This window comes from Arvicanthis niloticus, chromosome 1 (genome assembly GCF_011762505.2).
Source record: "Arvicanthis niloticus isolate mArvNil1 chromosome 1, mArvNil1.pat.X, whole genome shotgun sequence".
NCBI classification, from domain to species: Eukaryota; Metazoa; Chordata; class Mammalia; order Rodentia; family Muridae; genus Arvicanthis; species Arvicanthis niloticus.
The window spans coordinates 40,685,266-40,701,415 of record NC_047658.1 but is presented as its reverse complement, the minus strand read 5'-3'; the positions used below and the strand labels follow the sequence as shown (position 1 = coordinate 40,701,415).

General features: G+C 45.6%; 1 protein-coding gene and 1 long non-coding RNA gene across 5 annotated transcripts in view; both read right to left on the bottom strand.

Moving 5' to 3' along the window:
* Positions 1 to 14,032, bottom strand: part of Fam169b (Protein FAM169B) — a 77,735-nt gene extending 63,703 nt beyond the window's left edge. For 3 of the 4 annotated variants that reach the window (XM_076935739.1, XM_076935733.1, XM_076935747.1), the window contains exon 1: positions 13,051 to 13,146. In XM_076935739.1, coding sequence (XP_076791854.1) covers positions 13,051 to 13,081 — 31 coding nt within the window. In that variant the 5' untranslated portion in view covers positions 13,082 to 13,146. Of the gene's footprint in view, positions 1 to 13,050; positions 13,147 to 13,995 lie in introns of those variants that run through there. The other variant, XM_076935740.1, reaches the window with a different exon arrangement.
* LOC143442659 (uncharacterized) lies at positions 969 to 10,262 on the bottom strand. The gene is made up of 2 exons (XR_013111000.1): positions 5,320 to 10,262; positions 969 to 5,082 (listed from the first exon to the last, which is right to left on the bottom strand). It is a non-coding gene; the product is annotated as an uncharacterized LOC143442659 (long non-coding RNA).
* Positions 14,033 to 16,150: the final 2,118 nt, after the last annotated feature.

Here is a 16,150-nt window from a genome sequence, read left to right as displayed (position 1 = left end):
GGGTAGCTCTCATTAAGATTAGCTAATACAATATGATGAAACAAGGGTTTGAACAACTTCATTATGAATGTTGGGCATATAAATACAGGGTTTCAAATTCTCTTGTAGATAACTTTAGAAACTTAGCCATTGCCAAGATCTGCTAAATCTTCCTACCTTGCACTGATAGTTCTGATATAAGAATGTTTCAGCTCCTAATTGTTCTGTGTGGGGGAGAGAGAGGGGGGAAGAGGGAGGGAGAGGTCCAACCTTCATATTTGTGCCATAGCATGCATGCATGCATTGTCCCATACATATAACACAGGGGTGCAGGGAAGGGGGTAGCTGTATTGCCCTGTGTGTATGACAAAGCCCCTCTCCCTTTCCAGTAAAGCTCAGTTATTATATGGTGTAAGTACACACATTTGTGTGGGTGCATCTTAGCTGCCTGAGGAGGACATTAGGCGCCCTGCTCTATCAGTCTTCGCCTTATTCCAGCCTCCGATTCTGAAGCTAGGCAAATGAACAGCGATCATTCACAATGATCCTCCCATGTTTGCACCCTCCAGCGCTGAAATGACAGGCATGTGCACAGCCACATTCAGCTTTCACATGGGTACCCGATGTGCTTCAGATCTTCACTATACTTGTGCAGCAAGCACACATTCCTGTAAGCCATCTCCCCAGCCTCTGCTTTTAGGATGCAGGTCTTTAGTCTTGTAATCTGAATATCAGTGCATCTTACTTTTGAACAAATGAGCAGCATAAAACCAGTTTTCCCTTGAATCATTCAAAAGAATATGAGAAGAGCCAGCAAGAAGACTGCACAGGTAAAAATGCTTGCTGGGAATGCCCGGTGACCTGAGTTCGAGTCCTGGATCTAACTCTCAAAAGTTGTTCCCTGACCTTCACATATGTTCCCTGACATGTGCACACTGGCATTCACAAACACACATAATACATACACACAAAAAATAAACTTCTTAAAATACATTGAGACTGTAGCATTCTGTTCCTTTAACATTCAAGAAAGTATCATATTTGGTGACATATATGGAGCCCCTGAGAAGGGCAACAGAGAACAGGAAATAACATCTCCAGTAACCGCTTCCATATAAATAGTGGCCAAATTTCTCTTGGTCATAGCTGCTACAAGTTCAGGGTCCTCACCCATGAGACCTGGAGCTACTCTGACCCAGCTAGTCACCTGCGAGGTTACTATTTGTCTGGGTTTTGCTGGAAAAGGAGAGGGGGGTTGTCATGCACACGGGACAAGACAGAAAACCTGAGTCTTTTTTATAGTATAGAATAGAGTTTAGGGCTTGGGAAGAGAATAGAGACAGAGGGGAGAGAGAGTAGAGGAGTAGAGGCTGGCCATGAACACATGGATGGGGGAGAGAAATGGAGAAAGGATAGAGGGTAACAGGGTAAGAGTAAGAGCAGAAAACCCGAGTCTTAGAACATTCTGAATTTAATCAATAAAACCATGAAAATACCTGAGTATCAGTAAGATGGAGTATGCGTGACAGTGTGGCAGTCTTGAAGCTGGGAAAGGAGCCCTGAAGTAGGACAAATGCCTACCATGGAACTAGAGCCACATACCACACAGGACCCAAAGGACAAAGAAAAATAACCTCACACCACTGTGATGTATTCATTGTATGCCACTGGATGAACGTTCTCAGACCCAACCAAACATCAGGGCTGTTCATTGACTTCATAGACTTCTATACAAAAATCGCATCCCTCGTGTGCTCACCTGTCACCTTTTAAACAACAAAACTTCTGAAGAGGAATAAATGGGCTTCTAGCCCGAATGTGAGCTTTGTGAAGGGCAATGAATGGGTAGAGATGAAGGAGCCCAGAGTCTCAGTGAGGCAGCTGGGTTGTGGACTCAGCTGCAGCCCATTGCTCAAGTACTTGGCGTATCCTTCTGATGTGCAGCACCCAAGAATAGAGTTTGTATTAGGGTTCTCTAGAGTCACAGAACTTACTGGAATGACTGTACTCCAGTCAACCCAACAATGGGCAGCTGTGAATGGGAAGTCCAAGAATCAATTTAGTTAGTAGTTGCTCAGTCCCCACGAGGCTGGGTGTTTCAGCTGGTCTTCTGTATAAGCTGAAGAAGTAGGTTCCAACAGATGTGCTGGCAAGAAAGTGCAAACTGGAGAAGAACAAACCCTTCCTTTTTCCATTGTCCATATGTAGGCCTTCAGCAGGAGGTACGGCCCAGATTAAAGGTGTGTACCACCAGGCCTGGGTCTAAGCTTTTGGTTCCTTGGAACATGCTCTGTCCCTGGCTGGCTTTGAACTCAAGAGATCTGCTTGTCTCTGTCTCTTGGAATTAAAGGTGTGTGCCACCTTGCCTGGGCCTAGCTCTTCACGGCCACTATGCCCCATGACCCCGATCAAAAGCTTCTGCCTTCCAGTCTGAAGATCTGGATCACAGGTGTGCCCTGTTTCTGGATTGTAGTTCATTCCAGGTGGAGTCAAGCTGTCAACCAGGAATAGCCATCACAGAGTTCAACAGGCTCCTCTGACCTACGAGGGGATTTGCCTAGGGTAACATCTGCCTCTCAACAACTGGAACGATAACTGCCTTTTACAGAGTGCTAGACTTGTGTGTCTAAATTAAGGCTGAGAAGTACAGGGAGCAAAATGCTGATGCTTGCTTGCACAGAGCTCAGTGTTATTGTGACGGAATAGAAAAGAAACCTGATACTTAGTGTTTTATGGATAAACAATGTTTCTAAGGTAAGAGAGGATGGCGGGAGGGGTAGTGGTGTGTTTTCATGTGAAAGTCCACGGTGAAACCCCACACTTGCAGAGATACCCCGTTTCCAAAGGGCTTTTACGTGCACGGCTTGTGTGAAATGTGTATCAACCCCACAGAGTCAATAAAACACAGTGCACTGACCGTTTGTCCGGTGAGGAAACAGAGATTCAAAGGTTAATTAGTAATGAAGTAAAAACTCAAACCCAGACCCTGAGATTTCCTGCAGAGCCCTGAGAACTCGCCTCCCTGCTCATTTATTTTAAAGCTTTTTATTTTGTGGGTATTAAGTATTTGCCTACATCCATGCCTGTGGGCTGAGTGTGTACCTGATGTCCACAGAGGCCAAAGAGGTCATGAGAGCCCCTGAGACTTGGGTTACAGATAGTTATGAGCCATGCAAGGTACCAGGAGTCAAACCCAGGTCCTCTGCATCAGCAGTGGTTACTCTCAACAGTTGAGCCAGCTCTCCAGTTCTACACACTAATTTATATTGAATCAACCACTCACTTTAAATGTCAGACAAGTGTTCATGGCAGCCCTAGTTCAGAGTACACTGAACTGCCATTGCTAACAGCACTGGTCACAAAAGACCGAAGCTAAAGGCAACTCCAATGTTCACTGGCAGAGGAATCTATGTACAGACAAATGTGCTACACACATAGCAGAGGATGTTGTTCAGCTTTAAAATGGAAGGGAATTTAGCAGCAACTGACATGGACAGAACCTGAGGCCACTGCACTGAGGGCAGTAAGACAGCCATAAAAGAAAAAGGATTTTTCTACTTCCATTTACATGTGCTACCTATAATAGGCAAGTTCGGCAGACTCCATGAAACATGTTTTCAGAGACTTGGCAGCCACAAGGTTCCTGTTCAGATGGAAATAGATGGCGGCAATAGATCCTGTCACACTGACGTATATTATTCACAGTTAAGGTGAAGTTATGTGGATCTTACCATAGTAAATGAACTTTAAAAAATACTTAGTATCACCAGGTGCGGCGTGGCAGTGCATGCGTTTAATCCCAGTACTCGGGAGGCAGAGGCAGGTGGGTCTCTCTCTCTCTCTCTCTCTCTCTCTCTCTCTCTCTCTCTCTTTTTTTTTTTTTTATTACCATGAGACTCACTGAGAGTCACACAGGGAGACTGGAGTGGGATTTGAACTCGGAAAGTCGGACACGTCTGCCCTCTGGTGGCGGGCGCCAAAGCTGTGCGGTGCTTGCTCAGGTGGGTCTCTTGAGTTCAAGGACAGCTTGGTTGAGTTCTAGGCTAAGCAGGGCTTGTTACACAGTCTGGGGTAGGGGTGGGGGTGGGGTGGGCGGGGATCTGAATATCTGGCCTCTGCCTTCAAGTTTAGTTTTAAATGGAAACCACAATGCATCTCCATAATTATTTCAGATAGTTTCGTTGTGGTTACCATTTAGCTGTGTACGGTTGTGTGTGACCTCAGGCACATCCCTACCACTGTGCCCTCACCACTACTATCCGCCCCAAGGACTTCTTCACCCTGTCAGACTGGAGGAGCACACTCTACATGCCGGATTCTAACACATCTCCAGCCCCCTGCAACCATTACACCGGCCAGCTCCACAGTGTGACTATTAAGGTGGTCATCTGAGTGGAACCACTCGGTCTTCTCCTTTTGCATCTGACTCCTTCCATTAAGCACACTGTCTTCAGAGTTCACCCTTGCGGTAGCTACGTGTCTTCTTTCACAGCTGAATGAAAGTCCTTTGTTAAGAACATTCTGTTTGTCACAAGAGCACTTTAGTTTCTCTCCACCTCTTAAATACGCTGCTTGGAGATACAAATACTGTTCGAGTTCCTGCTCGTGGTCCTTCGGTCTGTACATCCAGAGGAAGAATTAGTGGATCATACGGTAATTTTGTTTAATTATTTTCGGAACTTCCATACCAAGTTTTTCCTTTCTTTCTTTCTTCCTTTCTGGTAGCGGTAATGAAGACTGAACCAAGGCCTCAGGCAGACTAGGCAAGTCCTGCACCACGGAACGACAGCACCTGCCCTCCCCACACCAGGCTGGAATATTTTACACTCTTAGCAACGAGACACAAGGATTCCAATTCTCCCCATCCTCTGCAACACTTGCATTGTCTGTTTTGTTGATGTTTTACAGTAGTCACCCAGTGGGGCAGAAAGGATATGTATTGGCCTGTGGTTTCCACTTGTGCTTTCCTGATGGTTGGTAAGGTAGAGAGAGCATCTTTTCCCATGCTCACCAGTACGTACATCTTCTTTGGGAAATGTCCTGTCAGGTCTTTTGCCAATATATTCTTAGAATTTGATGTCAACTTTGAGAATTTTGCAAGAGCTGGAAAGAGAGAAGTGAGTGCGTGGAAGGAATGCTTAATGCTTCACCCAGAACGCACTGTAGTAAGTAAGTAAGGGACAGAGTCAGAGGCATTTCCAAGAGTTCAAGCAAGCATAAAGACAGCTTAGACTAGAGATGGCAGTGAGGTGACATGACAAATGACACACGTGAGCCAGGTTTTGGTAAGCTAATGTACTTTAATCCCTCCTTCCAAAAAGGCCAATGAAATTCACCTACCTGGCAATGTTCAATTGTGGTGGCTTCATGAACTAACCCAGGAAGCAGCCTAAGTCTACTCTGATTGTAGCATTACCAGAAAGTCAAGGAACATACCAACATACCAGAAGAATACGATGTACACTCTTCTAAAACATTAAATATCTTACTAAGGTTTACAAGCATTATAAGTTAAAAGGAGTGAGAAGCCTTCAAAAGGATAGCTTTTACAGTGCATTGAAAACTGGTGAAATCCAAGCATGGCCTTCTTCAATATTCAGCCACCCACACGTGTGTTTGGGCTGAAGATAAGGGTAGCAGCCTTGAGGTCGTTGGAACCTGACCTGTAAAACTCTTCAGGCTGCTGAGCATGGTGGTGCACATCGTTAATCCCCTCACTTAGGAAGCAAAGGTAGAGTGATTGATCTCTACGGATTTGAGGCCTTACTGAACTATGTAACAAGCTCAGGGCCAGTCAGGCTACATAATGACAACTTTGTTTCAAAACCAAAATAAACAAAAGAAAGAAAAAAAAAAAAAAAAGACTCTGAGCACATGGTGAAACAAATGCCATTGAAGAGACAGCACAGACTATGTATGGTACACTGAAACCACACACTATAGGAGATGCTGGTATTCAACGTGCTCAGGAAACACTTCAGTTAAGAATAAAAGAGACCTTTCACATTGCCAAGTAAGAATTGAGGAGAAAGGGAAGTAGAATTTCTAAAATGGAATGTCTTAACTGAGACAATGACCCAGCACAGAGAGACACAGCTGGTAAACTTGGAAATCGAGTAAGGAGAAATCTAGCACAGAGGGGCAGGACACAAGATGCTGTGGCAGGATAATTCAAGTTCCAGAAGAAGACTGAGGAAGAATCCAAATGTAAAGAACCCATAGATGAGTTAATGGAGACATCTACTCTTACAGTCTGTAATCTTAACCAATCCCCCAAAGAAATTCCCACATAAACACACTAGTAACATTTCAAAACAGCAAACACACACACACACACACACACACACACACACACAAATCTGAAAGCATTCAGGAAGAAAGGACAAAGGACAGATCTTTCCACATGGCTGCTAATAATCGGACAGCTACCTTCTCCACGAAACTATGGAAGGCAGGAGACATTGGAATGTCATTCTTAAGGAGCTAAAGGAAAATAACATTCATCCTCCATCTAGCAAAACACAACCTCCAAGATGTCAGATGAAATAAAGAAATATTAGAGATAGATCATTCGGGAGTTTGCTGTGAGCAGACCTCCAACATAATTATTTCTTATGCATATTAGTATATAGGAAATTGAGCTCTGCAAGAAAAGGCTCATCGGGAAGCAATGGGTACCAGAAAACAATAATAAACTTGGACAGAGTCTAAGCCAATGTTGACCATACAACATAAAACATTTTAATTTAAGGAGCAAGAAAAAGCTTAACAGAGCTTAAAGTGCAATGTAATCATGTATGCGTGTTTGGTATTTTTCTTGTGGCTGGGACAAACTACCTGACTAAAGAACTTTCAGGAAGGATTTATTTCAGCTCATAGCCTGAGGACAAGGTCCACCACAGAAAGGAAGGGATGGTGGCAAGAACAGCTCTGTGTCAGCAGGAGTGAGAGACAGGGCTGGTCACACCGCACCCAAACTCAGCAAAGAGAAAGGGATGGATGCTTCTCTTTCTCAGTCGATCTAAGTTTGCCCTGAGTTTGCAGGACGATACCACCCACATTCAGGGCATGTCTTCTCTCTTCAGCTAAGCCTCCCTGGAAACACCCTTACAGACACTCTCAGAGATGTGTATCCTAGGTGATTCTAAATCTAGACGAGTTGACAATGAGTTGGAGCCATCACAGCACGTGAGCTGAGGAGGAGACAATGGGAGAGAGAGCATTTGAAGGCCCTTAACTCATTCCAGGGGAAGTTAAAATTTGACTTATCGCAGAATAATTAATTAAGTATGAATATTAAAATTTCTAAGTTAGCACTTAAAAAGGAGAGAAACATGGTTATTAAATTTCAAAATAGGAAAGAATGGAAATGGGGCAAGGGTGGAGGAGATGCCATTTAAGATAAAAAACGGCAAAAGATGTAAAAAGACTATCTGCCTATTATCATGTTTAATTATGATTAAATGCAGATCGTTATGCATGAACAAGTAACTGGATTTTTATTGGATAGATTTTGTTTAGGTTGTATTTAAGTTGTATTTTTACACCAAATATTTAATATTTTTACCTAATGTTCATGCATTGTGGAAGAACAAAACTTGAAGAAAGCAATGTCTTCGCTTCTGTATAGCTGCTCTTTTTTTTTTTTAGACAGGGTCTCGAGTATGCCAGCCTGGCTCCAAGCTTGCTATGGAGGTGATTCCCCGCTGGATAGCACAGCCTGAACCCAGGGATTTGTGCATGCTGTGCCAGCTACACCCTACCCACCTCACCACCTAGCTCTTTTGTCCAAGAGGCTGTGTCCAAATGTGAGCAGCACACGTATTACACAAAGCACTCGTAGGAAACACAAAGGTCAAGTTAATAAGAAACCATTGTCTGAACCTAGCACAGCGGTACCCTCTGTATACACCAAAAAGAATCCAGCATCATGGAGCAGAATAACAGAGTACGCATGCGCAGTGAGCCACTCTCGGCAATGGTGAAGACTCTACAACGCTAACTTCTCACGTACTTACCACTGCATGAAATATTCAGATTAGAGTTTGTTTCAGCAAAGGCAGTGGAGAAATAAATGAAGCTTTCTCTCTGTTAGTGGAATTTTCAAGTCGTGGTTACAGACTTGGTTTCCAAGAACAACACATTTATCTTAATTTCAGCAAGTCAAGCTGTCTAGGTGGAGACATGGCATCCCTCCCTGGCAACACACGCATAGCAGAAAGAGCTCAGCCCCATACTGCTCATTCTGGATACTCAGCGCCTAAGTGGCTGTCCTGTCTTGAAGGCACAAACACCTATGGAAGTTTTGGATGTCCTGAGAACCAATGGGTACCAGTTAAATCTGTTTTCTCTTAAAAGTGAGGCCACAGCTTTGGTGGTACTGAATGAGGAGGTGTAGTGGTTTTAAAGTGAGTGGGTTCTAAAGACCAGGGAAAGGAACAGGAAGAACAACGGGGGGTGGGGGTGGGGGTGGGGAATGGCCTCAAATTCACAAGGCTTTGGGTCCCTTATCCAAGCTAGCTGAGGACTAACTCTGATTAACTCTAGAAAGGTAAGCCCATAACCCAGGATGGGACATATAAAGTCAAGTAGGCAGCCTAGGTTTTTTTTGTTTTCTGTGGGTTTTTTTTTTTTTGGGGGGGGGGTGAGGGCAGGGACAAAGTCTCACTATGCAGTCCAGGCTGACCTTAACCTTATAACCCTGTTTCAGCCCACAGGGTACTGGGATTACAGGTGTGCATAGAATCACGGGTGTCCCACCCTGATTAACTGTACTCTGAGGCCCAGACCTTCAGAGGCTACCAGCAGGCACTGAACTGCAATTGCACCCCTAAAAAGACAGACTGCCCTCTGACCAAGTGTTCCAACTTTAACCGCAAACCCTTTTTCCTCGACCACAAAGCACATTCATTTCCTACAGTCCTTCAATGCAGAACTTTTCAGGGCTGCACAACAAATAACATTCGCAGAGTCTGGATAGTGAAGACCAGTTAGCCTTCTGTCCCACGGCTCAGTCTGATTCTTGGCCACTTGGTCAGACACCCCATCCGACCAGTCCACAAGAAGACACTTAGATGGGGATTGGCCCAGCCATATCCAGCCCAGCCTCATGGAATGTCAGTCTTAGTGCAGAAATCTAGTGCTTTGTGAGCAAGGACTGGCTATAGTGTAGATACCACAGTGGCACCAAGAATCACAAAAAGGAGAATACACAGAAACTCAGCTACTGGGAGAACTGGCCCTTGTAGGGGTCAAGCTACCCAGAGTCCTGGCCAGGACACTCTGCCCAAGGCATACAAGCTTGATACACTTGATTGCAGCCTCCCTCCCAGATGCAGTCTTTAACAGGCACTGCTGCCTCACTCCCTCTAAGGGAGCTCAGGGCACTAAACAAAAGGATTCACAGGGCTTCTGCTTTCTGAGACAAAAGTCTGCTTGAGGAAGCAACCACAACCTTCACAACCAAGTACTTCTTTAGACACCGCCCTCCACTTTCACCCCCTCCGCTTCCTTTCTCACAGGAAACTCCAGCTCTAGAACAGCTGTGAGCAAAGCCCCTCTCCAGCTTGTCCTCATTGAGGTCCTGTTTCCCAGACACTGAGATCCCAAACCTGCCAAACCCACATCCCCCTCCAAGGACACTCAGTCACCATGGACTACAAAAGATCCAAACTAACTCATAGTGGTGTGACTTAAGTTTGTGTTAAAATGAGGTCATCTCTGAAACACCTTTACGGACTGACTCTACCAGCTGCATGGAATCTCTCTCTCTCTCTCTCTCTCTCTCTCTCTCTCTCTCTCTCTCTCTCTCTCTTGAAAAGGAGAGGAGAGTTCTCACTTTCTGAGGGAGGAAACCCAGTGCCCTGAATCATACCCCCATCCCTGCCAGAAACCTCTGTTTCAATGCCAATGTTGCCACTTAGTGGCCAGGTCACCCTAGTCCATCTCTGGGCCTTAGTTTCCTCACCAGTAAACTTTCTGTCTGAAGTAAAGGTCAAGTACAGTAGTGCTTGGGAAGGACTCAGGACTATAGCGGACATAAAGTGTTCCTAAAAGTGAATGCACACACACACACACACACACACACACACACACACGCACACGCACACGCACATGCACACGCGCTCGCACACACACACACAGGCCAGTGAGATGGCTCAGTGGGTAAAGGCACCTGCCACCAGACCTGCTGACTTGAGTTTGACAAGGTGATAGACCCTCACCTAATGCTGAGTATTCTCCCTTTTCTTGCCTTTGCAAATGGCTTTCAAACTATAACTGTGTCTGGACCCTTTAGAGTCCCCCACCCCCACCCCCCGCCCCCTACTCCAGGGCTCTGCCCATACCAATACTTCCCAGTATTGTTCCTCAGGTTCTGAAGAGGGCTCGAAAGAAAGAAAGAAAGAAAGAAAGAAAGAAAGAAAGAAAGAAAGAAAGAAAGAAAGAAATGGACTTATGGCCTTTGGTGTGCTCAATTCTTTAAAAAGGACTTTGGAAGACCTCCCAACAAGACTCCACTCACTTCTCCTCCCTGGTTCCTTGATCTCTTGTCCCCTTCCACAGAAAGCCATGCAAACGGCACAAGTTTCTGGATTATCCCCACCTGCTTGCTAGCTGTGTAATCAGTCCATCCCCTCTGCTTTATTAGCAGCACAAATTATCAGGAAATCCAACTTTTCAAAGGCAAAATAAATGGTTTTCTCTATGCTCACTATTAATATGACACAGGGCCCAGCAGTGAGCTCCCACGTACACAGGGCCTCAACTAATCCTTATGAGGCAGCTCAGTCCTTAGTTCATAGCTAAGGAAAAAAAAAAAAAAAGAGGGTAGTAACAAGACCAGGCTGCGTCTGGCTTTCTCTTTCCTTTCCACTCTGTTCTATGCTGAAATGACAGCAGCAGATGGCCCAGTGGAACCTAAGAAGGATTTTGGCATCAGGGAAACTAAAAACATGTAGAGAGAGGGAGGGAGGAGACGAATATTGGGGGGGGGGGGCATGTCAGGATGTAAATTATTGTGGACCTCCAAATCTCCTTTGGACGGTACTGCCCCAAACCAAACCCCCTGGGGCCCCTCCTGTGAACAGCTGCGGAGGATGTCCTTCCTTGGTTTTCAGCGGTGACCCTAAGTAGAGGCTGGCAGGTCGCCTTACCTGAAAGCATAATTTTTCCTTTCATGCTTCTCCACTAAAAAGAAAGGGATTCCCCAGTAGACGAGATTTGCTCAAGCTGTTTCTGGAAACAGCTATCAAAGCTCAGGCAGCGGTTCAACTATGCAAGCCTCCAGCCCATTAGGATCTCACACATGTGGAAATGATAAACGGAGACTGCTGTGTGTCATCTGAGCCATCGGTGGCCATCAAAACCACAGCAAAGGTCGAAGCGAATACAGGAAAATCCATAAACTGTCTCAGGCCAATGATACTTTTCCAGAAGATGAAATTACTATTCTTTTTTCCCCATCAAATAGGCCTGAGAGGGGAAGCTCTCGGAAGCAAGGATGGGGAAGGACCTGCTCACTTCAGGGGAGGGGAGGGAGACCCGCTAGTAGAGATGGGTGTGTAATGAGAGACTGCTGGACTTAATAAGCCCTAGGGGGCTTCTCCTGTTTTGTAGGGGGGAAAAAAAGGCAAGACTTTTCCCCCTTTTATGCTATTTTTCCAGCGTGTGAACTGGAAACAGCACTCGCTATCCAAGCCTTTAACACCAACTTTCTAAAAAAAAAAAAAAAAAAAAAAAAAACCACACAAGACTAAAACAAAAGAGAAATAGCTCCCTTTCCAAAATTAAAGACGAATCTTTTCTTAATCTCTAGATCAACTAAATCCTTACTAAGCCATATAATTAGCTAAGTGGCTGCATTCTCTCCTTATCTCACGCACCTGAAAATAAGAGAAAAACAACTCAATTGCAATGTTTCAAGTAGGTCGTAAGTGCGAGTGGCTACCTGTGGGCCTCCAAATGCTGCGCATTTACCATGATTTACTTTACTGTAGAAAAGGTGGGCTGTGTGCAGTGTGACTGCCCGTGCCACACTGCCAGCCACCTGTGACCCAGGATGCCTGAGGCCTCAGAGGTGGTCGGCTCAAGAAAGTGTCTTCAAATCCACTCTCCCCTGAAACTGGGCGGGAAGAGGCATGTGGATTGTGCGCCCGGAGCCAGCAAAGAGGCTGGCCCAGAGCGTGGGCTTCCGTGACACTTCTCCCCTCAGCCCAGGCCCTCAGTGGGTCCTCCTTGCTGGAAAGTAGGAATGAGTAACAGTGCGAACTTCTCCCCACCGTCGAGGTTCCCATTTCCCAGACACCCACTGGGAATCCAGCATCGGAGCTCGGAGCTCGTTCCCCAGCCTGGCCAGCAAGCCCAGGTCCAAGGTCCCCAAGGCCGGGAGTTGCGGGTTGGGGGGTAAGGGTGAAGATCCAGCCCAGAGCCCTCGAGGGTATCAATTTTGGAGGTTACTCCTCCAGCTCCTGCTGCCTGGGACTTATATGAATCCGAGGAAGAGAGAGAGAGAGAGAGAGAGAGAGAGAGAGAGAGAGAGAGAGAGAGAGAGAGAGAGAGAGAGAGAGAGAGAGAGAGAGAGAGAGAGAAGAAGAAGAAGAAGAAGAGGAGGAGGAGGAGGAGGAGGAGGAGGAGGAGGAGGAGGAGGAGGAGGAGGAGGAGGAGGAGGAGGAGGAGGGAGAAGAAGAGGAAGAGGGGGAGTGGGAGAGAGGGAGGGGAGAGGGAGAGAGGGAGAGAGAGGGGGGGAGAGGGGGAGGGGGAGAGGGAGGGGGAGAGGGAAGGAGAGAGGGAGAGAGGGAGAGAGAGAGAGAGGGAGAGAGGGAGAGAGAGGGAGGGGAGAGGGGGAGGGAGAGGGGGAGGGGAGAGGGAGGGGGAGAGGGAAGGAGAGAGGGAGAGAGGGAGAGGGGAAGGGAGAGAGAGAGAGAGAGAGAGAGAGAGAGAGAGAGAGGCGCCATCAGGCCCGCACTGCACCTCAAGCTGCGGTGGGGTGGCGACAAGTGTACGGCATTCTGCCGGCTAGCATTTGCGTCCTTCTCCCTCGATTGGCTACATAGGGGCCGCGGGACTCCTTACCTGTGGCTCCGCAGGCGGCCTCAGCCTCCATGCTCCTGCTCAGCCAGTACGGAGTCTGCCACTCAGTCAGCCCCTACCTCCTACCTCCCCACCCCCCCATCCCTCAGGGCCACCTTTCTACCTCCGGTTCCCCAGGGGCTGCCCCGCCCTGCCACCTCCCCCGGGGCTTTCTTCTCACTCGGTTTCCTCCGGCTGCTGGCTGCGGGCGATTAACTCTCTCTCCCCACCCCACCCCCCACCTCCTCAAGACCACCGCCCAATTGTTTCTTCACCAAACCTTGACTCCACAAAGTTTAATCCGCCAAAAGAACGTCCTTTGAGCCAAAAGTGAGCTTGTTGCTGTTCTTGAACTACTATAAACATAGGCAAGCACCCTCCTTCCCAGTGCCCCAAGCCTGTAGTGGACAGATTTTCCACCAGGTTCCCTTCTATGTGCAATGCAATATATATATATATATATATTTGCATTAACCCTTTTCAAAAACGTTGCATGGCTGAAAATAGCAAAACTGTAATAAACTTTCTGTTTTGTTGCTCTTTTTGAAACAGAGTTTCTCTGTGTAGCCCTGGCTAACCTGGAACTCACTCTGTAGACCAGGCTAGCTTGTAGATCTGCCTGCCTCTACCTCCCCAGTGCGGGGGATTAAAGGTCTGAGCCACCACACCCTGCCTTGAAGGAAACTTCTTAAAATCAAGTATTTACAGGGAAGGGGAACAACGTGGAAAACAGATAAAATATTTCAGGGAAGATAGGAAATAACACAGAATAGCTTCAGGTAATCCCAGGAATGGAGCAGACTCACTAGCGCCCTCCCTCCAAAGAGTATATAAGTAGTAAAGCCTGCTGAGAGTCAGCCTCAGATTGCCTGGAAAGAGTAGAGGCCAGCTAAATTGTCTAGAAACTGTCTCAGACCACAGAGCCACGTGAAAAGGCCACTCTCCAACCTGTCAGAGGCCTGCAGGCCATGCAGTGTGCTCCAGGCTTCCAGCTTTTGTGAACTGTCACCCATGCTGAGGTGGACTTTGGTGACTCAGCTGCCTTTATTTCTGCTCGTTAGTATTCCATCACCCATAATCCTGTAAGTAACCCCAATAAACTCATTGATTCCAAGTTGGAGTTTGCCAGCGGCTGTACTTTGTCTTTGTCCTTTGGTCTGTTGTCAGTTCCCAATCTGGGCTGAGCAGAAAGAAGGTTGCTTAGGTAACAATCCTGAGAGAGACCAGTCTGTGGGTAAAGGTGCTTCCAGTGACTCCGGGTGAATTAAATTCAATTTCCAGAACCTATATATATAAAAGTGGAAGAGAACAGAATTGATAAAGTCCTCTGACCTTCACACTTGTACCATGGCACTGATACCTATGCATATAGTAATTTAAAAAATAAAAGGTAGGCCTGGCAAGATGGCTCAGAGGTTAAGAACACAGGCTACTCTTCCAGAGGTCTTGAGTTCAATTCCCAGTAACCACATGGTATGGCTCACAACCACCTATAATCATATCTGGTGCCTTCTTCTGGCCTGCTGTATGCATAATAAATAAATCTTTAAAAAAATTAAATAAAAGGTATATTTTCCTTTATAAGGTAAATTATCTCCTTAAATACATGTGCATGCACATATATATAGATACAGATATATAGGTATATATAGATATACAGGTGTGTGTGTGTGTGTGTGTGTGTGTGTGTGTGTGTGTGTGTGTGTGTTTAGAAGCTACTTTAGTCTCAGAAATTTGCATATACTCTACATTTTGTACTAGGCTGAATTCTAACAAAGAACTGAGTTTCCAGAAACACCTCTGGCCCCGGGTGTCTTGTATGAACTTAGACCATAATATCTCATCCTGTGTAGGTTAGCACACAGTCGGAATTAAAACCCAGTAGTTGCTAAAAGGGCTCTGATTGGTTGGTTTCAATCCAGGCCAAGTTATCAGGGAAGCTATCTGAAGTATTTGACAGCTAGTAACCACTTAAAATGGCAGATGTGAAAGACAGTTGGAACTATAGAATATGCATGTACCCCATTGGCTGCCCCTTCTCTTGCCCCACCTAATCTGTGGTTTTGTGCTTTAAAAGGTTACTCTGTATTGCTTCCCACCAAGCATTTTCCTGATATATCAGTTTCTGAATAAAGACACTTTTTCTGCCTCAACCTTGGTTTTCATAGATCATTCCCAAATTCCCAAATATATATATATATATATATATATCCATTGTATATAAATATTTCCATTGTATATATTTTTCATTATATATGCTTTTGTTTACTATTTCTATAACCATTTCATACCATTAGAAATGCAATAGCTTAATCATGTGCTTAGATTCTGAGACAGCAAACCTCAGAACCAGCTAAGGCTACTTTCCTTCAAATGCTTTGTGCACATTCCCTGACAGATTTACTCTGAGATACTTGCTGACACTTGATGGCTTTCACAAAAGGCTCCTCTCCTTTACTGATTACATTAGAATTAACAAAACTTTTCGCTTAGGGCACAAGCTAGTCTCACATCCAGCCACTTCTGAGGTCTGACATGCTCAGAAATTATCACAGATTTCCTAAACAGATGAGCAGATTGTCCACAAAGGAGACACTATATTTCTAAGTCTTCTTAAAACAGACTCAGCCACTTAACACTCACTACTGACACCAAAATTGCCCTGGGCCCTAAGCCAACATAAAAGAAAAATGCCATTTGTATCTGTGTTAAGAGGAGGGGCTCAGCAAAGACCTAGCCATGTGTTTGATATGGCCTCTGTCCCAAGAGGACTCTTAAGTATCACTATATCTTTCATCTGGCCTTACTTATCAACACAAGAATTTCCTCTGTGTTAAAAATACAGCTGTTGAGTCGTTCCCAAGGTATTAGAGAAATTAAACAGTAAAAATTCAGTACCTGAACAATTGGCCCAGCCAGCTCCTGGATTTTAATGAAAAAACAAATTCCTGTTGCAACAGTTGTTACTATTTAGTGAAAATGTGCTTCCAAAAAAAAAAAAAAAAAAGAGTGAATGAAGAGAGGATGTTGGAGAGATGGCTCAGCAGTAGTCAAGAGAGGACCCAGGTTCAAATCCCAGTGCCTACATGGAAGCTCATAATTG